The following is a 24,489-nucleotide window of genomic DNA, read 5'->3' as shown; positions in this document are numbered from 1 at the left end:
CATCTTTCCGTTGTTTCACTTGAAGCCCTAGGAAATAGTTCAGCTCCCCTACCATACTCATCTCAAACTCCCTTTTCATTTCTTCGGAGAATTCATGAGCCAAATGATCAACTGTGGATCTAAAGACAATATCATCCACATATACTTAAGCCACTAGAAGAGACTTCTCATCTCTCTTTACGAACAATGTTCGATCAGCTTGGCCTCTTTTGAATCCACGATCCAACAAGTATGTTGTGAGACAATCATACCATGCTCTTGGTGCTTGCTTCAGCCCATACAATGCTTTCTTCAACCTTAGCACATGATCCGGAAAGTGAGGATCTTGAAATCCCTTTGGTTGCTCAACGAATACTTCTTCATTTAGAAAGCCATTCAAAAATGCACTTTTCACATCCATTTGATACAATTTGAAATCCATAACACATGCTATAGACAGTAGAATACGAATCGACTCTAGTCTAGCTACTGATGCAAACAAATCATCAAAATCTATGCCTTCCACTTGAGTCTATCCTTGAGCTACCAGCCTAGACTTGTTTCGGATAACCTCACCATCCTAATCAGTTTTGTTCTTGAAGATCCACTTGGTGTCGATCACATGGGTATCTTTGGGCCTTGGAACCAACTCCCATACATCATTTCTAACAAACTGATGTAGCTTTTGATGCATGGACTCTATCCAATTCTCGTCTCTAAGAGCTTCCTCTACCTTTTTGGGTTCGAATTGAGCAAGATAACAATTGTACGTCACATGATTCACACTATATTTTGGACCTTTTCTCAAACGAAGACCCTCATTTACATCACCAATGATATTACTTAATGGATGATTGAGAGTTACCCTTGATGACGGTCTCTTGGAGGTAGAAGGTTCTTCATCTCGAGAGATCGAAGGTTGAACTTCCGGAGGGATGAGAGGGCTGGAGGGCCCTTGTGTTGATCTAGTCTCCCTTCTTGGTATAGAAGGTGTGGACTCTTTTTTTGGTGATTCTATCTCAATATCATCATCTTGTGACATGTTGTCCTCAACCTCCCCCTTCTTCAGGATCGATCCTTCACCATCGTCACTTTCCTTTTTAGATATGCTGTCATCAATAACCACATTTATTGACTCTATTACCATCTTAGTGCGCTTATTGAACACCCTATACGCTCGGCTATTTAATGAATAACCTAGAAATATCCCTTCATCACTTTTAGCATCAAATTTTCTGGGATTCTCTCTATCATTGAGAATATAACATTTGCTCCCAAATATTTGAAAATATTTCACCTTCGGCTTCTTTTCTCTCCAAATTTCATACGATGTCTTCTTCATTCCAATAAATAAACACTGAATAAACATCATTAAATAATAAAGATCATGAGTTTTAAACCATAAAAACAACATATTAACCATAGTGTATCAAAAGGCATTAAACATAAAGTAAAACAATGTTTGAAACATGCTCCCCCTCAAAATGGCACTCCCCCTCAAGAGTTGCCCCTTCAAGAATTCTCCCCCTTTTTGACCGAAATGGCCAAAGGGTTACTGTTGGGAGTTAAGGCTGTCAAACTTGGCTGAAAGAACATTTAGCTGATCTTGAATTGTTGCCATCCTTTCAGTATGCTCATTCTGAACTTCTCTGAGTCCATCAATCCTCTCTAGGATGATCTGGAGTGCATCTGAAGGTGCAGCTGATGAGGTTGAAGCTTTACTCCTCTTGCTTCTACTTCTGGGTGTAACTGATTGTCCTGCAGTTTCTGCTTCAGTTTCCATAGGATCCCCTTCTCCTTGGTCACCCTTCTCATCATCACTTAGAAGACGAACTTGTGTCCTTGTGAAGGTTAGCTTGTTTATGGCTGATAGAGGAGTCATGGGACTAATATCTTGAGGGATTGCAACACTTTTTGCTCTAAACAATCTCATAAGAAGACTAGGAAAGATTAACTTGGGCCTGGAGGTGGTTCTGGTCTCTTCCATAATAGTGTCAAATATGTAGGAGCTGATTTCAATGGAAGTTTTCTCCTTGAGCTCCATGAGAAAGATTGCTCTGGCATTTGTCAGTGTAGTCATCTTCCTTATTGGATACAGGTTATATATCATTATGGTGGTCAGACACTTTATGTCAGTAGGAAAGTCAGTAGTGTTAAGACATCTCTTTTCTTTAACACCACCAATCCGAGCCTGGACAGTGTCTAAAGATAGCATCCTGTCTTTGTAGTTGGTGAACTCATGATCTTCTAATCTCTCAAGTCCTAGAACCTCATCAATATCATAAGCATCTATGGTGAACTCATGTCCTCTAATCCAATAGTTCAGCTCATCTTCCCTGATGATCACATTTGCATAAAACTCCCTTATCAAAGGTTCACACACAACTGGTAGGTCACCCAATAACTTCTCCCATCCTCTGCCTTCAAAATAGTCTGGAATCAAGGTATCTTTTAAATCATTTAGATCCACAAACCTCTCCTAGATTATAGTTCCCTTCATGAAAGAATCTCTGTATCTTTCAAAATGCTGGACAGACCTAAACAGATTATTGTCCATTTTCAACCTTTTGTCAGCCTTCTTTGCAGCAGTTTTCTTCTTTGTAGGTGTGGGAGCCATATGTAATTAAGCAAAAAAGGCCACAACAAGACATAGCACAATGAATGAAATTTAAACATTAGCAACAGTTAAAAAAAATTGTTTGAAATCACCATTCAGTCCATATACAGTTGAGATTCAAACAGTAAAAGAGGTATCACAGATCAGAAAAGGATATAACATTCTATCAACAATACAATGCATATCTTATTGTGACAAAGAGCACAGTTTAAACAACCAAGAGCTCTTTAGAGCACAAACCCAACCACATACTTCAACAAGTAATAATCAGTTGAACAGAAGTAGTGAAAACTAGATTAAACCAAAACAAAACAAATGACAATGAGATATGACTTCAAGAGAATGAAATGATCAAACCAACTCAGAGCAGACAATAACCACAAGGCAGAATCAACATACTATCTTTAGTAATAAAAGATAATAACAACCATATAGAACAAGCCAAACCCACACACAAAGAAAAAAAAACAATAAATCCGAACCAAAAACAACATGGGTAAGAGAAATAACAAGCAATCACCTCTGATAAACTAAAGCATGATAACACACATGTTTAGAATACAAGAAACAAAGTTTAGCCAAGACCTAAACATCAAAACTCAACAAACATTAACCCAAACCAAGTTCGAACACATTATATCTCAAAATACAAGAACACCTCATAAAAAAAATACTCAAATCAAGTACAATGAAGTGACAAAGAGAAAACGCATACATTTTTCTTGATGATTGGAGTAGACATGATGCAAAAATGGAAGCTTTTTCAATAGAGACACGGAGTGTTTGAGAGAAAGAAATGGGGAAGACAATGAACAGTCACAAAAATTCGAGGGAAAACTGTAAAGTTTTTGAAAAACTGTCCTTAAAACGCAAAACACGCATTTTTCGCGACTGGATTAAGTCGCCACTCAGTCGCCAAATAAGCCGTGAAACACATAGAAGTTAAGATTCCAGAAGAATTTTCTAAGTGTTTTTCGCGACTGAAAGGTCTACCTGCGAAACAGTCGCCAAGGAAGCCGTAAAAATCTCTATGTACTCCTCGCGACTGGACCTTCCACTCGCGAACAAGTCGCCATACTGAGCCGCGAAAAACATAAAAACTCAAATTTTGAAAAATTCTCTAAGTATTTTTCACGACTGAGACCTTGAATCGCCAGTGAGCCGCAAAAAATCTCGGAATGGGCTCGCGACTGGGACATGTGACTGGACCAACCCACAACTGAGTTGCCAAAACAGGGCAACACTGTTTTTGAAACTTTTGACATTTTCGTAAAAACAAAATACTTTTCAAAAACAAGCTTAAACACTTAAAAATCTTTTTGTGTTTGATCAACAAAGATTGAGCTTGTGAAAACACATTTAAACAAGTATAATCACACAAATGAATATAGCATTCATTGAACATAGACTTGTGTGTTATGTGTGGGTATCAAAAATGAGATAGTCTTTAGTCTTAAATGAAGCTTCAATGATCAATTCAACCAATGCATACACAACTAGCACTAGATAATGTGATCCATCTCAATTATAGAAATGTGCATATATGACCTCCCACATAAACTTGAGTACATTTCTTTGAAACTTTTCATTTGGATCCATATACATCATATCATTTGATCATTTTAAGTCAATACATCTCATTGTAAGATCAATGCCTGAAATTTTTAATATTTCAATTTGATGAGATAGTTTTTGGCTTTTTGGTATCACACATTATATTTTGGTCGCTTTCCCTTTTTCCTAGTCAAATACTAGTATGTACGACGGGTTTTTGCAGCTAATATCTCTTTTCATTTGGAGATTTACATTTGGTGAGCTCTTTAAGCAAAAACAACAAAATAAAGAGTGGGAAGATATATAGGCACAGGTCTATGCATGTCTCAAGATCAACAAAATCATTCACAAATCATTCATGACAAGATTGAAGATCTTTTTACAACAATTACATAGATTTCAAGATTTTTCCTACAAAGATATGAGTGCATATGAGACAAGTTAAGTTCGTAGATGCACAAAGCATTAGTATAAAGGTACAAGGCAAAACATGCTTTGAGACAACACTCAACAAAGTCGATTAAACTTTTTAGATTTTCTACTTTTTATGTGTTTTTGGATTTTTGACATAAAAGTAAGGAAAGATTGATAAAAAACAATGTAAAAACATTTTAAAACGAAACAAATAAACAAACAACAATTCAACACTCAGAAGCAAAAAGCATACAACCAAACATAATCACAAAGCATAGGAAGAATTGATGCATGGACATGTTATGATGCTTATGCATGAGTACCCTTCGTCACCCATACGTCACGTGCGTTTGGGATGATATCCTTGACAGATTGGGTACAAAAGTTAGGACTGTCAAACCTCTTTATGAAGCTTTCCAAGCAATTTGTGAAGCCATCGATCATCTTCATCATGTCCATCATTCCGGGATCACGGTTTTGACTTCTTGTTTGCTCACCACCCTAAGACCTCTTGTCATTTCTTCTTTCACGTGAACGAGGAGCGCTTGCATTGTTTAACGCTTTCAACTTATGACAGTCAGGTCTAGTATGTCCTTGCAATCCGCAATAGTGACAAATATGATTCGTTCTAGGACCTCGTTGTAATCTTGCAAGTGATCTTCCTCTAGCTTCATGTCTGGCTTTTGATGGATTACAGACTGTATTGAACACCTGTTGATCAGCTACATTCTTTTTCTTTTCAGTCTTAACCTTATCAGGAATAGACTCTTCCACAATTGGCTCTTTGGCCTTCACAAACCTCACTTCTTTGGTGACATTGGCTGAAAAGCTACTCCCTCCGGTATATCCCACTCCGGACTTGTCTGAGATTGATTTTTGATAAGCAAGCATTTCATTGAGTTTCTTGGAGGAGACATGGTCTACCTTAGCATTTGCTTGAAGCATTTCATGCTCAAGAAATTGAATTTTTGAGTAAGCTTCTAACAGCTCTCTATTCATTTTCTCCACTTCACATTTAGTCTCCTTGTATTGCACTAGAAGAGTTTTGTATTCTTCCTCGACCCTCTTCATTTTCTTAATGGCTACGTTAGCCACCTTAACATATTCACCAGTCTTCTCAAGGAATGAATTATAGGTCTCTTGTAGTCCCGCTGCTTCTCCAACTTCCTTATCTTCAAATTCCTCAACTATTCCAATAGACTCCAAATCAGAGCGCTCACCAAACTCCTTCACAAGTGTACCCAAATCATCTGAGGATTTCACATGTGCAATGGTCATGAATGTGGAGTAGTTTCCTTCTCTGTCATAGCTTTCCTGATGAATCTGAGTCACGTAGAGTAGTGGCATAGACCTTCCCCTTTGATTTCAAATAATTTGGGCATTTTTTCTTGAAATGTCCATGTCTGTTGCATTCAAAGCACGTGATTCCCTGTGAAGATTGAGATTCTCTACTATCTTTCCTTCGGAATTCTCTTTTCTCCTTCTCGAAATTCTGAAATTTCCCTTTGTCACCAGGTTTCCCACCGTTCTTAAGTTTTAAGAACTTCTGAAAATTTTTCACAAGGTACGCCACATCTTTATCTACAGCATCTTCTTCCGAAGAATCATGAGATACTATTCTCTCACCAATTGTCTTAAGAGCGAGAGATTTGCTCTTCTTTTGCATAGGCAGTGACAATTCATATGTTTGCAAAGAACCAACCAGCTCTTGAACTTTAATGTCGTCAAGATCTTTGCTCTCTTCAATAGCTGTTACTTTGGCACGAAAGCTTTCTGGCAGTGACCAAAGGATCTTCCTTACAATTTTAGAATCCCCTGTCTTTTCTCCCAAATTGAATTTGCCTACAACCACCTCGTTCAACTTATTATAAAAAGAGTCGAAGGACTCATCCTCGCTTATCTTGAGCTCCTCAAAGCGAGTGGTCAACATCTGTAGTTTGGTGTCTTTCACGTTCTTTGTTCCTTCATAAGTAGTCTCCAGAATCTCCTATGCTTCCTTAGGAATAGTCATATGTAAAATCCTGTGAAATTCTTCTGGAGAGACATCACAGAAAATAGCATTCAAGACTTTACTATTAGCATTTGCAGCCGCAAGAGCTGCCTTATCCCAAGTGGATTTGGCAGCCTCTGGCCTAGTCCAACTCACTTCAACTGCATACCATACAACATCATCAATAGAACACAAAAATGTCCTCATTCGGACTTTCCAAAAAGCATAATTATTGCCATCAAAAAATGGTGGCACATTTAGAAATTGAGACATATCCATCTCAATGCAGGGTTAGGGATCACACTAAGGTGTTTAAACTACAACAAGTGCACTTGCTCTGATACCAAATGAAAGTTAAAATAGCGTTGAAAACACTATGAACGTTTAGACCCCCAAACACTATGAACGTTTAGACCCCCAATCCACTAGAAAATGTAGTTGGGATACATGAACAGTAATAGACCCTCCAAGCCTAATCTACCCCGGTTCCTAAGCCTTCCAAGCTTCTTAATCCAACGAGGTTGCATCGAACCTTTTTCTTCTCTAACTTACTAGATTTCGCTATAAACCATAGCATCAACCAATAATCATTGGTCCCTTCCAAACTGCTTCCCTTAGCACCAAAAGAACCTTCTCCCAGACCTGGGTATGGTAAGAAAATGATTTGATCAGGAACCTCTTAAGGATGTATCAATGGAGAGGAAGAGAGTAGAGAAATTTGAAGAGTCTCTTTGTGAAGATTGTGAATGAGGCAATCTTATTTTTCTCTAGGGTTTCTCTCTCAAAATTCTCTCTGGAAGCTCTCTACATTCGTGGGAATAAGGGGTATTTAAACTAGGGTGAGAATAGAATGCGAAAAGTCAGTTTTTCCCAAACAAGGTGTTCTGGCAACTTGAACTCGCGACTGAGTTAAGTCACGAGTTCAAGCTGCAAGCTAACAGCCTGGCCAGCTTGGAACTTTTATCCTGTAGTACAATAGCTGGCGTGACTCTTCAGCTTCTGGCATGCTTGGCACGTGTGCAACTTCTAGTGACTTGCAAGTCGCGAGCCAACCGCGAGATCCAGTCACGAGTCCCTACTTCTTTGTACGATCTTAAGTATTTTTTCACACTCTCTCACTCACTACCCTTACGAGATTCCCACCTAAATACAGGGTTAGTAATTGCTAAAATACAAGCAAATTTGGCACGAAATAAAACCAACAAGATGGTTGATTAAATTCAACCTTACAGAGTTCATGTATAAAAGCCATTTTCCAGTAATTGCGACCAAAATATTAGAATTGTAAAAAAGGAAAAAACTGCCTCGATAACTTTGGCATGTGCCATGCCTGTTCAAATAAAATATAATGGCACAAAAGTTTTCCTTTTTTTTTTCACAATTACAGACATGGCTTGCTATGATTAGTGTATTATACAAATTATGTTAATGATGAGTCCAATGAAATTAATATTACTCTAATTACAACATTTTACTTATCACCTTAAAAAATAGTGAAAATTTGTGTCTATAAGACATTGCTAAGCATCAGTCATTCTGATGCAAAACATGCATTTTGCTTCTATCATCTTATTGAAAATTCAAAGAGGCGTTTTGTTTGTGTCCATCAAATTATGTGGAAGTTCGTCTACCTCCCATATTGAAACAGGTTTCGAGCCTTGCTTTCATACTTCTAAGTTCTAAGGTCTGCCACATTCTCCACACTACTGTAACTTTAGTATTATAATAGTCAATCACTCACATCCAGTGGCAGCAGGAAGATTGCCATGGAATGGCGCCTAGAAATAGACAATTTCTCGGATTCATGAAGAGCTAGCGTGCGCATAAGCCTCCTAAGGGACATCCATGTCACTCAATGGATAGACTCAATGTGCATGACTATAAGCCAAATCCTATAGAACCCGAACAATGCTAGTACACAATATATACCAATCATAAGCTACCACTTCAGCAACTACGAAAAATATGATAGAATTTTTATCTAAAAATATAATAATAATATGGTAGAAACGGTTGTTATTAGACTTATTGTACGGGTCAATTAAGTGCCCCAATTTAGCTTTTAGAATTGGTTGAGACAAAGTCCACATTAGCATCAGTGCATCATAAGTTCACAACTCAAATAAAATAGAATTAGTTTTGCCTTTTCAAATCATCCCCCATTCAACAGCCACCGAACCATCCAAAAATAATGTCCATGTTATTCTAAATATAAATAGTAGATGCATCATCAATTTGACATATCTACATACATTGACAATTATTCCAAATATAAACAGGAGCTACATCATCAATCTGACACAACTACTCGGCATTATTCTAAATATAAACAATGACATTAGCCTTATCAAAAAAAGAAAAAACCTACGACGTTAGCAATGTGGCATTTTTCTAAATATAACCAGCCAGAGATTATATATAAATATAAACAGTAGTAACATCAATCAGACATATCTAAGAGTAACTATCTAGCAACAATAGACAGCAAAAAAGAAAATTATGGCACTAACTGCTGCAAGCACAACCACCATCACCACTTTACTAATATCCCTACTCTTCCTTCCCAAATTTTATTCTTCTGAACTCGACTCACACACTTCAATCGCAAAAGCAGATGTGGATCTTCTGGAATTTCCTCTAAATTTAGAGTTCTTTGAAGCTGAATTCTTTTTGTATGGCGCTCTGGGTTATGGATTAGATAAAGTTGATCCAAATTTAACCCAGGGAGGTCCAACACCCATTGGTGCTAAAAAGGCAAATTTGGATCCTTTTACCAGGGATGTTATTGAGCAATTTGCTTACCAAGAAGTTGGACACTTGAGGTTTTTCTCTTGAAATCATTATTTAATTTATTTATGTCTTTTTGTGTGTTGGTATAATGGTTAATGGGTTCTAGTTTATTAGATAAAGATTTTTGTTCTTGAATAAGGGATTTGGATTTGCATCCCATCTATAATGAAAAGAAACACATTAATGGCTTAACATAATGACAAACAACAATTATCATAATGTAGATACTATAAACTTGAAATCCTATCGTAGCAATAATTTCTTTTTAATGTCAAAGGTACTAACTATTAAGTTCTTGATGCAGGGCCATTCAAAAAGTTGTTAAAGGATTTCCAAGACCATTATTGGACTTAAGTAAAGAATCATTTGCAAAAGTGGTTGATGCTGCAGTAGGGAAAAAGCTGTCCCCACCTTTTGATCCTTATTATAGTGGAGTTCACTACCTCCTTGCATCTTACCTTATTCCTTATGTTGGACTCACGGGCTACGTTGGAACAATTCCAAAACTCCAAGCCCCTACTTCTAGAAGGGTAACTGATATTTAAACTTGATTATTGATCCCTAGTAATGTTCTAAGATATAAACAGTAATTACAATTTATTGCTTTTTCGTGCATGTGTGTCTATACATACATAGTTATATACTACCATTGTTTTTTATAGAATAAACTATCATTTTTTCCCCTTAGAAATGATAAAGCTTGACGAATGGAATTTGTAATTTTTCAAAGGTCCATAATCAACTTATATTTGGTATAACTCAACTAATAATATATTTTTTTTTTGGTTTAATATTTTAAAAATCCTATTGTTGGATTACATATGTTCTCTAAATTTTTAACATACACGCTAAATTTGGTATCAATTATATGTAATTTTCCTTTTACTCCATGAACTCATTTTTTCTGCCTAACTTCAAAGTACAAAAATGGAAAGTTAAACATTTTATATATGACATTACAATTAATCTCTGCTCGTCTTTATATTTGGCATGCATATAAGGTATAAGGAGACAATGCAATTCAAGTTATTTAATAGTAGATTTGTCAAATTCCATGTTTGATATATAGTTATTAAGTGATATAACATTGATAAAAGTTACACCAAGTTTAATTTAAACCAAACCCTTTTTTGATTTGAAAGGTAGATTAGTAGAGCATAGAAACAAAAGTTCAATTCATAATACTTACTCTGATATTATAATAAATTACTACTTGTCCAAAAATCATGAAGTTATTATGATAAGAATGTGGACGTGTATATGTTTAGCTCGTTGCAGGCCTATTAGGCGTGGAATCGGGCCAAGATGCAGTTATTCGAGCATACCTGTATGAGCATGCACACGAGATTGTGGAACCATATGGAATAACGGTGGCACAGTTTTCAAATTACTTTTCGGATCTAAGGAACAAGCTTGGACATGAAGGTGTCAAAGACGAAGGTCTTTGGGTTCGCAAATCTGAAGGTGCTGAGGGAAAGATCAAAGGGAACGCGCTTGCTGGAGATGCAGACTCTGTTGCATATGATAGGACCGCTGAGGAGATATTGAGGATTGTTTATGGCTCCGGTGATGAGCATAAACCTGGTGGGTTCTATCCAAAAGGAGGCAATGGTAATATTGCCAGATCTCATCTACATTAATTCTATGCCTACAGCTTGATTACAAGAAAACAAGCTCTGGTGTTTTTTGGTTCATTGTTTAAAGTATGTAACCTTTTGGTTGATAATAAATAAATCTTTTGTGAGTTTATGATTATATGCGTATCAAAATTGTTGTTTTAAGCTTTTTTTCTTGTTTGTTCAAAAGCTTAGAGTTTATGTGGGTTTCAATAAATTCATTAGTGTACTGAGTTAATGATACAGAATAATTTTTAATTTATCATGGAATGGACGTAATAAGTTCAAATCCTGTGATATTATTTTAATAAAAAAGGGTCAGAGTTTGTAATTTGAACAATGAACTTGAGCTAAGCAAGAGAAATTGTACAATGGTAATGTCTAAAACAAAGTGATTATATATGTTAGCTACTGAACGGTTTTAGATCCCTTAAACACACAGATTGCGTAGCCTAGATTAATTAGCCAAGTTGTTACTTAGTCAGATTAAGCAATTCTAGGTTAAAACAATCCAAACAATCATATCAAGATATAAAGCAGCGGAAAATAAATAACACAAGATATGATCACCCAGGAAACCACACGGTAAAAACCTGGGGAGGATTTGACCCACCGATCCTCAAGGCTAACCTGAATTCACTTGGACATGAAGGTGTCAAAGACGAAGGTCTTTGGGTTCGCAAATCTGAAGGTGCTGAGGGAAAGATCAAAGGGAACGCGCTTGCTGGAGATGCAGACTCTGTTGCATATGATAGGACCGCTGAGGAGATATTGAGGATTGTTTATGGCTCCGGTGATGAGCATAAACCTGGTGGGTTCTATCCAAAAGGAGGCAATGGTAATATTGCCAGATCTCATCTACATTAATTCTATGCCTACAGCTTGATTACAAGAAAACAAGCTCTGGTGTTTTTTGGTTCATTGTTTAAATTATGCAACCTTTTGGTTGATAATAAATAAATCTTTTGTGAGTCTCTATGATTATATGAGTGACAAAATTGTTGTTTTAAGCTTTTTTTCTTGTTGGTTCAAAAGCTTAGAGTTTATGTGGGTTCCAATAAATCCATTTGTGTAATGAGTTTATGATAAAGAATAATTATCAGATGAGCGTTATAAATTCAAATCCTGCGATATCTTTTTTTTTTTTTTTTTTAAAGCTTAGACTTTGTAATTTGAACATTGAACTTGAGAGAGTAAGAGAAATAGAGCAAAAGTAATGCATAAAACCTCGTAGCCCTAATGTCTTCCAATAACTCACTATCAATCTTCTTAGACTTCTTTTGGAGAATCACAACCCAGAGGAGCGACGAAGTCCACTGTCTAGCGTGAGACAGTGGACAAATATCTGTATATGAATCATGATGGAGTCCTAGAAGCAAAATCTCCTTGACGTTGCTGTAAATCCCATTTAATCATTTGTATTAAACTCATATTCTTCTTCATTGTCAGTTTTATATTAAAGAACTAACTAAAAAACATGTCCAGCACCAAAAAAGAAATATTTTCATAGTTTTGCCAACTTCAGGTATAGCTGTCAACTCTTTCACAGTTTCTTGCATCCTGAAATCGATCAAACATGACGATTCATTTCCTTTCTTCATATTCACCTTGCTCTGGTTTGCACAAACATCGAGTATTTTGAATAAACGTTCAACACCTAGGAAGAGTGGGAATAAGAGTTAAGATTTGCATTTACTTCCATCCGGTTGGAGCAAGAAGCTTACTTTGGATACCATATAGAGAAAAGTCAAGAGAGAGATATCAAGGCAGAAATCAATAATGAAATTTGGCATATCAAAGAAACTGAACTAATAATATAAAATGTTAAATTTAAAATTTGATGTCTTAAATCATTTTATTATGTTCTTACTTAATTTTCCACCGTTTCTTTTTAGGAGATTTGAATTTTGACATATCCAATTTTTGTGTGCTTAATGAAACAAATTGTATTCTGTTCTCAGATATGACCTACATGCATAAATAAAACTAAACAGACAATATGGAAATAAATAATTGTAAATTGAACAGAAATTACAATACGAATTTTAATCTATCCTGTTTCTCAAAATATATATATATATATATATATCTAGTTTCATTGTTCTTGATTGCTATTTCTTTCTTTCTTTCTTCCTTTCTTTCTTTTTTTCTAGAAACTTGATTGCCATTCTACGTCTATAGATTTTAGTCCTTTTCATTTCAAATAAAACAATGCTAGTCTTGTACTACAAGAAAAACGAATTTTAGCGTCAACTAATAATTGACACTAAAAATAGTATGTTGCACCAAAATTTTAGTGTCAACTAATAACTTTTTTGCATCAAAATTTTTGTTGACGCAAAGAGCCTGTATAATGTTATCATCTAAGTTGAGTCAATTGACTGGGTAATAGTAAAACTAGCCTCATCACAAGCGCTTCGTATGTGCAATGAAGCTTTTTTTTTTTTTAATAGTGTCATAATTTTTCATTTATTCCAATTTGAGATTTACATGTTTTTCATTAATATTACGTATTTAGAACTACTAATAGAACTAGAGGTGTCATGAGACTAACTTCAAAAACAGAACAAATATTACACGTTTATTTTGTATTTAAAAAAAATAAAAATAAAAAATCTATGTTTTTATTTTATATATATAATTTTTATTTTGAGAATCTAATTTATAAGTAGATAAAGCAAGTTGAAAATCAACAAAAGAGTGGCCTTGTTTTTCAGGCAATGTTTTAGTAAAAATTAAAGTTATATTTTTACCAAATTACCCTTTAGTTTTGTCTCTACTTAAACTAAGGGTGTCGAGGCATTTTTGAACATAGAGGTGGAGGGGTGTAGGGCCACTCTACTTAAACATAAGGGTATAAGGGCATTTTTTAACCAAAAAAACAATGATCCCAAATAAGAAAAAAAAAACCCTTAAATAGTAGTATAAATGCATTCCATCTTTCGCTTCAGATAAAAAATAAATAAATAAATAAGCCTTTTTTCCCCTGTTTTGGTTGGCATACACAATAACTAACAAAATCAAAGCAATTAGCAAAGACTAGTTTGCATATAAAATACACTAAATATTATTAATAATATTTACAATTAACATTATACAAGAAATTGTTACATTCCTTATTTTCATTTGGGATTCAATAAAATAAAATTTTAAATTATTAAAAAAAATTAAAAAAAAATTAAAAAAAAAAATGAAGAAGAAGAAGATTTTGAGTTAATGCTCTTGAATTTCAACCCAACGCTCTTCCAATAGCGATTCCCACCCTTTCCAGGCCTCTTGCCCTTCACAAATTTCATTGAGCTAAAACAACAAACACATTCCAAACAAAATCAAAATCACACCCAAAAAATATTTGACAAAATAAACACATAATTGCAAAAGGCAGTGAGATGAAAACTAGATCCGTTTAACAGTACCATAGAAACACACCTTGGGTTGCTTTAGAAATGCCTTCACAGTCTGAACCACAACTGCACAAACCAAAACCCATTAAAAAAATTCAGTCTTAGATTCTATAAAGAACTCAAAAACATAAATTTGTCACATTTTCTATCCAACGAAACAGGACATAACAGCCAAAGCAAAATTTTACACTAGGTGGAAGAAGGGTGTTATGACATTGTGGAAGACGGAACAAAATGCTTCAATTGTTAGAAATACTAAATAATTGTATTTTATTTCTCAAGTAATAACATATACAGGACTACAGGAGTGCAATAATATAGGAGGCAAGTACAAGTATGTGTGCAAGACAAGCCTAAAGCTCACAAGCCTATTACACCTTACAGCCCTCCTCAAACTCAAGGTGGATGGGGGAGACCATCTCGAGTTGGTCAACCAATGCACAAAGACATCCCTTAGGATGTGGCTTGGCGAAAATATTTGCAAGTTGATCTTGAGAGGAGACAGAAAGCATCTCAAGAGCACTATGGACAAGATGATGACAAATAAAATAACAATCAATCTCGATGTGTTTAATCCATTCATGGAAGACATCATTGTGAGCAATCTGAATGGCACTCCAGTTATAACAATAAAGAAGAGTGGCAGAAGATGCGAATGCACCTAAATCCTTGAGAAGGGCACGACATTCCACTTCAATACTAGAGTGGGCGACAACAGTTTGTTTCTTACTTTGTCAAGAAATCATAGAAGAACCAAGAAGAAAATAATAGCTAGTGGTTGATCTTCGATTAGTGTGAACTCCTGCCCAATCTGCATCAAAGAATGCACTGAATAATATGAATGATTGTAGATTGAAACAGAAAAACATGAATTTTGATCTTATTCTCATTCTTCTTATTTAACTTTCCTTTTTCATCTTTTTCTTTTTCTTCCTTCCTGTTTTTTGATAAAGGTCCAAGATTTTAGTTATGTTTTTACCTTTTCATTTATCCCATATCAACACCCGATAAGGATCCTTTCCATTTAGAATGAAACCATGCTACTTCTATACCAACCAGAAAGGCAGAAACTCTATATATAAGACAGTGATTATAGTGTCAATCAAACACACATCACTTGCAACAAAAAAAAGCCAAGACATAATGTTTCTATCTACTTCCACTATCACCACAACTGCATTACTTATCCTCCATCCAAAATCTTATTCTTCTAAAATCGCAAAATCTAATTCCTCAATCCCAAAGGTTGATTTTGATCTTTTGGAATTTACACTAAATTTAGAGTACCTTGAAGCTAAATTTTTCTTATATGGAGCTTTGGGATATGAACTAGATAAAATTGCACCAAATTTAACCTTGGGAGGTCCAACACCCATTGGTGGTAAGCATGGAAAGATGGACAACTTACTAGGGATGTCATTAAGCAGTTTGCCCTCCATGAAGTTGGACACCTAAGGTTTGATGTCTAATATTTATTTTCTTTCATACTAATGTTAGAGATATCACATTTGTTGACATGGTCATGTTAGTTTGTAAACCTTTTTTTTTTAATATGGGTATCAATTTTGTAAAGGTCATATTTTTATGTATTGGCATATCCGAGATCATGTATTTGAGTCTTAGTTTCTAGTGTGTTCAAGAAGATCTTGAAGTTAAACAAGTGGTATGATTGAAGACACAAGACTGCTCAAGAAAAGCTGAACCTTAGGTCTTGATAACTAGCTCGATACCCATTGATCTATCAAGAGTTAATGAATCTCAATACTATACTCGACACCTCTCGATCTATCGAGTTTTCCTAGGAAAATTGAAGGTTAAAGTTCTATTTTTAGTCCATGATGACTTGGCTTTCTAGGAATTCATGCACTAGGGTTCTAAAGCATATAAAAGACATATTTTACAACCATCATCACAGACATAAAGAAACATACATAATAGGAGTTGCTACAACATTTGTGCACCTAGGGATTTGTGCAAAGCTACTTCTGGTTCATCCAAGAGTGGATTGAAGAACTCTGCAAAGCTACAACAATAAAAAAAGGTTGCTATGGAGTTAATAATGTATAGGGAGATTTGTGCAAAGGAAACTACAATATCAAGTCCAATTGGGGATTGGTGATAAGATTGCTAGAGCTCAGTAGGTTCTATTATAGATATATACTTCAACATAGGCCTATAGGGTAAGATTCATTGTGCATGTAACTGTTTTTCCTTGTTAGTGGATTTTTTGGGAGTGGTGACCTAAAATTCACCTGGTGGGGCCAATAAAGGTTTTCCCCATCGTGATCAAATTGTTGTGTCAAACTTATTTGCCGCTGCACTTAATTTAGTTTGGTGATTTGATTATGCCTTAATCTGATTTGTATGTAATTTGACTAATTAATCAACTTGGGTAATTGGATTAATTAATTGTGCTCAATCTATAACCCAACAAGTTTGTAAACTTGTTGTAGTAAAATAAGTAGTACTTCATCATTTTCCTTTCTATTAAATTGGTTTAGTAGCAATTAGTGCATCATAACCAAAGTGCTAATGGTGCTACATTAGTTCTTGATGCATGGTGATTCAAAGTACAATTAAGGATTCCCAAGGCCATTGTTGAATTTGAGTGCTAAATCATTTGCTAAGGTGATGGATAGGGCATTTGAAACACAATTGGTCCCTCTTTGACCCTTATAGTAATGGACTTAACTTTATCCTCGCATTCTTAGCTTATCCCCTATGTTGGGCTCATTGGGTATGTTGGGGCAAGTGCCTAACTCCAATCTTATCCCCTATGTTGGGCTCACCACGTATGTTGGAGCAAGTGTCAAACTCCAAGATTCTTAAGTCTAATAGGGTAAGCCTCAAACTTGACAATCAAGTCTATCCTTATACAAATGAAAGTTATAAACAAGAAATGTTTAAGATACTAGAAATTTCACCATGTAAACTTTAAAAATTGACGTGTCAATAATAACAAAAATGTAATTTAAATATCTTTTTGAAATCATATTCACTGTTGTGTTAATTTGTAAACTTTTTTGTAGTAAGCTTGGTAGTAGTTTATATCTATAATATAAATGAAAGCCTTTTGACTTTTTATTAACTTCTTATAATTTTACCACCTAAGCTTTTCAAAGCCCATATTTTTCCAAGTCATTATTCTATAATATAAATTTTAATTCAATTTAAATTAAATAAGAATTCTATATAAAACCTCCTATACTTACGTCATCCATTAGAATATTGTCATATCATAACCCTTTCTTTAAATAGTAGAACAATCAATTTTTCATATACAAATACAATCATAATCAATAATATAGCTTATTAAACTATCATTCCATATTTTGGAAATAAAAATAAAAAGAGAATATCATATTTGTTGAACTTTTTCATGCATGTCACAGGGTTAGGGCTTGTTTGGTTAGTCAATTTTCATCACTCATCACTCATCACTCATCACTCATCACTTAAAACACCCCAATTTTCACTACCCACTGTTTGGACACTGTTTTCACTTCACATAACTCAAATATTTCAACCTTTTTGTGGGACCCATACCTGATCACCAAGTTAGACCCTTCTATTAGCCTACCCGTGGAACCCATTCCCCATTTCCTTCACTTCTCATTTCCCCTTCACCCCTTCAACAGAGTGCCTCTCCCAAAACCCAAACCCGAACCCATAAAAATTTCAAAAACTCCCTCGCCTCGTCAGGACTATCCAGCTCCGGCCATCTCTTCCTCCACTCGCCGTCGATCTCCCCTGTACTCTTATCCCTTTAATTTTCTTTCTTTCTTTTCATTTCTTTTTTTTTTTTTTAAGATCAGCGTGTTGGTGTGTAGGTTGTGGGTATAGATCGGTTTGCTGGGTTTTATGGGTCAAATCAATTTGCTGGGTTTCATAGGTCAGATCGGCGTGTTGGTGTGTGGGTTGTGGGTATAGATCAGTTTGCTAGGTTTTATGGGTCAGATCGATTTGTTGGGTTTCATGGGTCAGATCAGCGTGTGGTTTGTGGCTAGTTGTGGCTTGTGGCTTGTGGCTTGTGATGTGTTGGTTGTGGCCTGTGATATGGGTGTTGTGGATGACCGTTGTTGAGGTGGGTTTGTGATGGTGATAATTTTTTTTTTTTATTTTAGTTTAAGTCATGGTGGGCTGGTTGTGGTTGCGGCAGTGGGTGGTGGGTGTTTGTGATTGGGTTGGTTGTGCTGATGGAGTTGGCTGGGTTTAGGGTTGTTGGGTTTGGGGTTGTTAGGTTCGGTGGTGGAGCTAGCTCGTTGGGGATGAAGAGGGAAGTGAAAATGAGAAGAGGCTTAGAAAGGGAAGTGAGAAGAGGGAAAATTTTTGCAAAAATTTTCCAAAGAACTGAAATGAAACAGAGGAGCTCCAACGGTAATAACTCAACCTGTTCTGGATGTGACAATGCACTGGCTTTTAGGGCCCACAATCTTCACTTATTTACGGACATGCAACTGAGTGATGGTTTTTGAGTTTTGAAAACAGGTTTCAGCTGTTTTCATTTTCCATCATTGTAATCCATTTTTTGAATCACCGAGTAACGAAAACCATCATCCAAAACTTATCCAAACAAACCATCATCCGAGGGACCCACATGATTTGGATGATGGAAACAGAAAATTGAGTGATATCACTCAAAACCCATCCAATCCAAACAACCTCTTATTGACTAATAATACTATAAGAATTACTTTTTTGTATTGGCTGCTTGTGCGTGCATGGGAATGCTCAGCTTGTTACTGCCTTTTGGCCGTGGAATCAGGCCAAGATACAGTTATTCGTCTATTGCTATATGAGCAAGCAAATACCAAGGTTGAGTCATATGGGAAAACTGTTACAGATTTTACAAGTCACTTTTCAAAGCTCAGGAATAAGCTAGGAAATGTAGGTGTAAAAGATGAAGGCCTTGTGGCTCGTGAGGATGAGGGCGCTAAGGGATTAACTACAGGCAATGTGCTTGCTGTGGACAAATACTCAGCTGCATGTGACAGAACACCCGAGGAGATATTGAGAATTGTATATGGGAGTGGTGATGAGAGCAGACCTGAGGGTTTCTATCCAAAGGGAGCTCATTTGTCTAAAGTTTACTAGAATACTATTTTAGCTAGGAGTTACTGAATTCACAATAAGTTTCAATTACCCTGTGGTCCTACATGAATATGAAGTTTTCACTTTAATAATGTGATAAGGGAATATTGTGTTATGTGTAATCAATGTGTTCAAAAGCTTAGACTCCTAATTCAAATGATCATCTTAAGCAATTTCTTCTAAGCAAGGGCCAGTGGCTAGTTTAACAAAAATTATATGGAAACCACATATTGTAAGAGGAATTATGCACAAGATACTTCTCCTAGATTACAGGCAAACCTTCAACTTTGCCACAAAGCAATGTCAAAACTGCATTTTAATGATATATTATCACTCAAATAAAAAATTAAAATGAAATATGGAAAGCAAGAGCTCCAGGAACAAAGGATATAGAAAGTACGATTAAAATTTAGTACGTCATTGTATTACCTATCCAACAAAAAATGTCATTGTAGTGGTATATGTACAAAATCATAACCAACGAAACATACTACAAGGTTTTTAAACAATAACAATTAAATACCACTTTAAAATATGAACCTTTATGCAAAAAGAATACATAATCTATACCTGTGGTCCAAGAAAATGAGAGAATCCTTTGTGAACACCATGCCAAGTTGGCTTCCGCTTATTCTATCCATTCAAATCATTTTAATCCAACATCTGAGGGATTTTATGCAATACAAAATATGCTCCTGCAAGTATGTTATGTGTAATCAATGTGTTCAAAAGCTTAGACTCCTAATTCAAATGATCATCTTAAGCAATTTCTTCTAAGCAAGAGCCAGTGGCTAGTTTAACAAAAATTATATGGAAACCACATATTGTAAGAGGAATTATGCACAAGATACTTCTCCTAGATTACAGGCAAACCTTCAACTTTGCCACAAAGCAATGTCAAAACTGCATTTTAATGATATATTATCACTCAAATAAAAAATTAAAATGAAATATGGAAAGCAAGAGCTCCAGGAACAAAGGATATAGAAAGTACGATTAAAATTTAGTATGTCATTGTATTACCTATCCAACAAAAAATGTCATTGTAGTGGTATATGTACAAAATCATAACCAACGAAACATACTACAAGGTATTTAAACAATGACAATTAAATACCAATTTAAAATATGAACCTTTATGCAAAAAGAATACATAATCTATGCCTGTGGTCCAAGAAAATGAGAGAATCCTCTGTGAACACCATGCCAAGTTGGCTTCCGCTTATTCTATCCATTCAAATAATTTTAATCCAACAGCTGAGGGATTTTATGCAATACAAAAAATGCTCCTGCAAATATCTTATAGAACAGACATTCAGGTCAGCTTTATGGATCCCTTCTACTAATCTTGGTTGACCACTTGTAGTTTGAAGCAAGGAGATAGGATGCAAATATCAAACATATGTCCAGCAAGAAGATCAGCAGTAGTTCAAATATTCAGTCAATTTAGTGTCTGTTGCATTTGACTGATGTTTTGGCCAACAACTTCCTTTTTTTTCTTTTTTTTTTCTTTTTTGCTATTCACTTTCTGAAAAAACATCCAAACTCATGTATCTAATCCATTACCCAGGATATCATCTAGAATGTGAATTGGCCCCATATGACCTAAGTTGCTAAAGAAACAGCAGACTAACACATTCCAGGTGGTAAGGTTGGGGTAGATTCCTTCATTTAACATCTTGTGAAGAAAAACAATGGCTTCTTCAATGCCTAACCAATTAGAGATCCCCCATATAAGCGTAGTGTACGTTATTATGTCTGGATGCCACTCTTCTGCTGAACTATTTCTGTTCAAAACTTCGATGGCAGACTTAACCTTTCCCTGCTTGCAGTAGGCATAAATTATTATGTTATATGTAATGGCATCAGGCTTTATCCCCCCTAGAATCATTTTCCCAAGAAGCTGCAAGGTCTCATGAGGCATACCAGCAAGACAAAATCCATACAAAATGGTATTATAAGTCACCAAATTCTGCCCAATCCCACTTTCTTCTATCTCCCTAGCAAGTGCAAAAGCATCTCTGAATCTGTTTACTTTAAAGAGACCATCCAAGAGCTCATTATACGTTGTGATGTTCGGAAAACACCCACATCTCTCCATCTGACCAAGCACTTTAAGAGCCCAGTCTATTCTTCCACTGTCACATAACCCTTTGATAAAAGCATTGAATGTAACCGTATTTGGCAGACAAGCTTCAGTATTCATATTCTCTATGAGAAAATGAGCTTGGTTGAACATAGAATTCCTTGAGAGGACATCTACCATGCAGGTATATGCCACAACATTTGGATGACAACCATGGGCTATCATCTTGTTCCATGTCTCAGATGCACCAACCAAGTTTCCAGATTTTGCAAAGCCATCAATAAGAGTGCTATATGTAGTCACATTGGGAGGACAGCCATTTCTCTCCATTTCATTGCAAACAGATACAGCTTTACCCATATTCCCATTGGAGCAGAGACCATGCATTAGAATATTGTATGCAACAACATTGGGCACAGATCCCTCCTGAATCATTCGATTCCACAATTCAAGAGCTTCATACTGCCTCCCTCCTAAGAAATGTCCCTTTATTAAGGAACTAAATGTGTAAACATTGGGACTACATCCTCTCCTAAACATTTGGGCCAAAACTGCAAGACACAACCCAACATTCCCCACATCACAAAGAGAACTAATAACGGTTGAGTACGTGATGACATTAGCATCAACTCCCTTATCCACCATCTCAGATAACAACCCAAATGCCTCCTCAAACTTGTATTCCCTGCAAACCCCATTTATCAATGCATTATAAACTGCAGTGTTGGGTTCAAACCTCATAACAAGATCCCTTGCTTTCTCCACCTTACCATGCTTGCACAACGCAGACACTACAGTCGTATAGCTCACAACATCAGGAGAGCACCCTTTATTCGACATTTCCACAAGCAACTTGCAAGCACCATCAACCCTATCCTTCTTACACAATGCCTTCAAAAGAATGTTATATGTAAACACATTCGGCTCCATCCCATCTCTCTTCATATTACTATATATCGGATTAATCATCTGAAACCTATCTTCACTAAGCAATGCATCCAAAACATGGTTGTATATCTTCACTGTCGGCTTGCACCCAAATTCCCTAATCCTATAAAAAGTCTTCAACGCTTGATCGGCCAACCCAGCTCGGCAAAAACATTTTATCACACCGACAAACAAGTCCTCGGAGCAGCGAATTCCCTCCAACTTCATTTGGTGCAATAGGTATTGCACACCATCTGTTTGATCGTTTTCCCAACTGAGTTTTTCAATCATAGTCCGGTACGTTAATGGGGTGTGTTTGAAAGTTCCTGAATTGGCAATGGACTTGAAATACTCCAAGGCCATAACTATGTCACGCTCGCGTCTCAGCCTGTTTACAACTTCGTTTTCTTTGACGAGGGATTGGCTTTGTTCAACTTGGGGTTTGGTGGGATTGAGAATTGGGTTTGTGTTTAGCACAAATGGGATTGAAGGTTTGTGGACTTTCAACAATAAGGAACACCCTTCTTTCAAATACATTTATTCAACTAATGAAAATCCAAAACCCCAAAAAAAATAATAATTTTGAATTAATACAACAGAAACCCAAAAGATACAATCTTTTTCTTCTTTTTGTACAAAACCGTAGCTCAAGCAAGTTCTTCAATTCAAGAAATGAAAACCCAAAACACAAAATATCGAATTATGTAACAGAAACTTTGAAAGTTACAATCTTTTTTGTACGGAAAACGTACCTCAGAGTTCTCTGTAGATCAAATTCTAAGGTTCCCACTTCCCAGACAGGGTTTAAGGAAAGCAAAGAGAATCTGAGAGTGGGAAAAATGCTGACCGACACAGAAAAAAAAAAAAAAACACAAACACAAACAAAAGATAACGCCGTTAAGTAGTTGACCGCTGGTTTTCGGGTCGGTTTCCTTCGGGTATTTTTGAAATATGACCCGACCCGACTATTTAGCGTTAATATAATATTCGGGTCCTGAGTCTTGACGGCAAGTCCTAGTTGAAAAAGGATAGTGAGGTTTTTTGATACTTCTCTCTCCGATCTCCAATAACCGTAGAGGTATGTTTTTTTGTGTGTGTGTGTTTAATTTAGTTGGTTATCATTCTTTGATCTAATTGTTTGGTCTTCTATTTTTGTAATCTATGTTATACCCTTTGTTTTTTAAGGAATTCTTCCTTACACTAACAGATCTGTCTGATTGATTAGTAGTGTTTCCTCGTTTTATGTGTGTGTGTGTGTCTGTGTGTGTAGGAAGGTATGGCAGGACATAGTGAATCAAGTAGAGCAGAGAAGAAATCAGGTGAGGCTGCCAATGAAATACCAACCTTCAATGCTGAGAATTTGCAGACTAATATGAAAGCTATCTATTACAGGTTTGTTTTCACAACCCCTCTTATGAAAATATAACTACTAGTACTAGTCTAATTCACTTATGCTTTATAAAATAAATAATTCGTAACCAATTCACAAAGTTATCATTTTTGCGGAATCTATGAGAAGTGATTAGTGGGCAGGGTGTGTGTGGGTGTGTGTGTGTGAGAGAGAGAGAGAGAGAGAAAGAGAGAGGGAGGAGAACTAAGGCAAGGCGTTATTTGGTGTATGAAGTGCCTTTTTTTTTTTTTTTTGCTAGAGTGCGCTTTACACTGTCTTTGACTTTGCATAGAATAAAATGACGAAAAAAAATACATACTAGATCCTAAGTTTAAGTTTGGGTGTCCCTCAACTTTCAGACCCAACAATTTAGATGCTCGACCATTACAACAATGTTAACGTGCTCCATTATGGCCAGTCATATTTTCGCCATTCCACCTATGCCTAAAAATGACGTTTTCTATTTTAGTAGTTTTTTGTCCAAAACTACATCATTTCTTTAGATTAACTACAAGATTCTAACTGGTATTGACAAAATGTGCACATTGATATTGTTGTAATATTCAAGAGTGTAAATTACAAGTTTTCATAGTTAAGGAACCAATTTAGAAGCAACCTCAAATCTAGAAGA

The 24,489-nt window shown here is 35.9% G+C and overlaps 3 protein-coding genes and 1 pseudogene across 3 annotated transcripts in view; 3 read left to right on the top strand and 1 right to left on the bottom strand.

Annotated features, from left to right (window-relative positions):
- The first annotated feature begins 9,053 nt into the window (after positions 1-9,053).
- Positions 9,054-10,984, top strand: LOC136063346 (ferritin-like catalase Nec2). The gene is made up of 3 exons (XM_065763582.1): positions 9,054-9,376; positions 9,649-9,874; positions 10,613-10,984. The coding sequence occupies exons 1-3, from the start codon at positions 9,054-9,056 to the stop codon at positions 10,982-10,984; spliced, it is 921 nt and encodes a 306-aa protein (XP_065619654.1).
- A 4,523-nt stretch (positions 10,985-15,507) lies between these two features.
- On the top strand, positions 15,508-19,458 carry LOC111991058 (desiccation-related protein PCC13-62-like; annotated as a pseudogene).
- Positions 19,459-20,446: 988 nt separating this feature from the next.
- LOC111991056 (pentatricopeptide repeat-containing protein At3g48810) lies at positions 20,447-23,350 on the bottom strand. Its single transcript, XM_024022832.2, has one exon. It carries the CDS (start codon positions 23,003-23,005, stop codon positions 21,002-21,004), a length of 2,004 nt encoding a protein of 667 aa, XP_023878600.2. The 5' UTR covers positions 23,006-23,350; the 3' UTR covers positions 20,447-21,001.
- Positions 23,351-23,438: 88 nt separating this feature from the next.
- Positions 23,439-24,489, top strand: part of LOC111991060 (uncharacterized) — a gene marked incomplete in the record, with an annotated part of 3,259 nt that continues 2,208 nt past the window's right edge. Inside the window, 2 exon segments of the mRNA XM_065763575.1 lie at positions 23,439-23,546; positions 23,739-23,860. Coding sequence (XP_065619647.1) covers positions 23,745-23,860 — 116 coding nt within the window.

Source organism: Quercus suber, unplaced genomic scaffold (assembly GCF_002906115.3).
Source record: "Quercus suber isolate HL8 unplaced genomic scaffold, Cork oak 2.0 scaffold_514, whole genome shotgun sequence".
Classification (NCBI taxonomy): Eukaryota; Viridiplantae; Streptophyta; class Magnoliopsida; order Fagales; family Fagaceae; genus Quercus; species Quercus suber.
The sequence above is the reverse complement of the archived record's forward strand: the minus strand, read 5'-3'. Positions and strand labels throughout refer to the sequence as shown.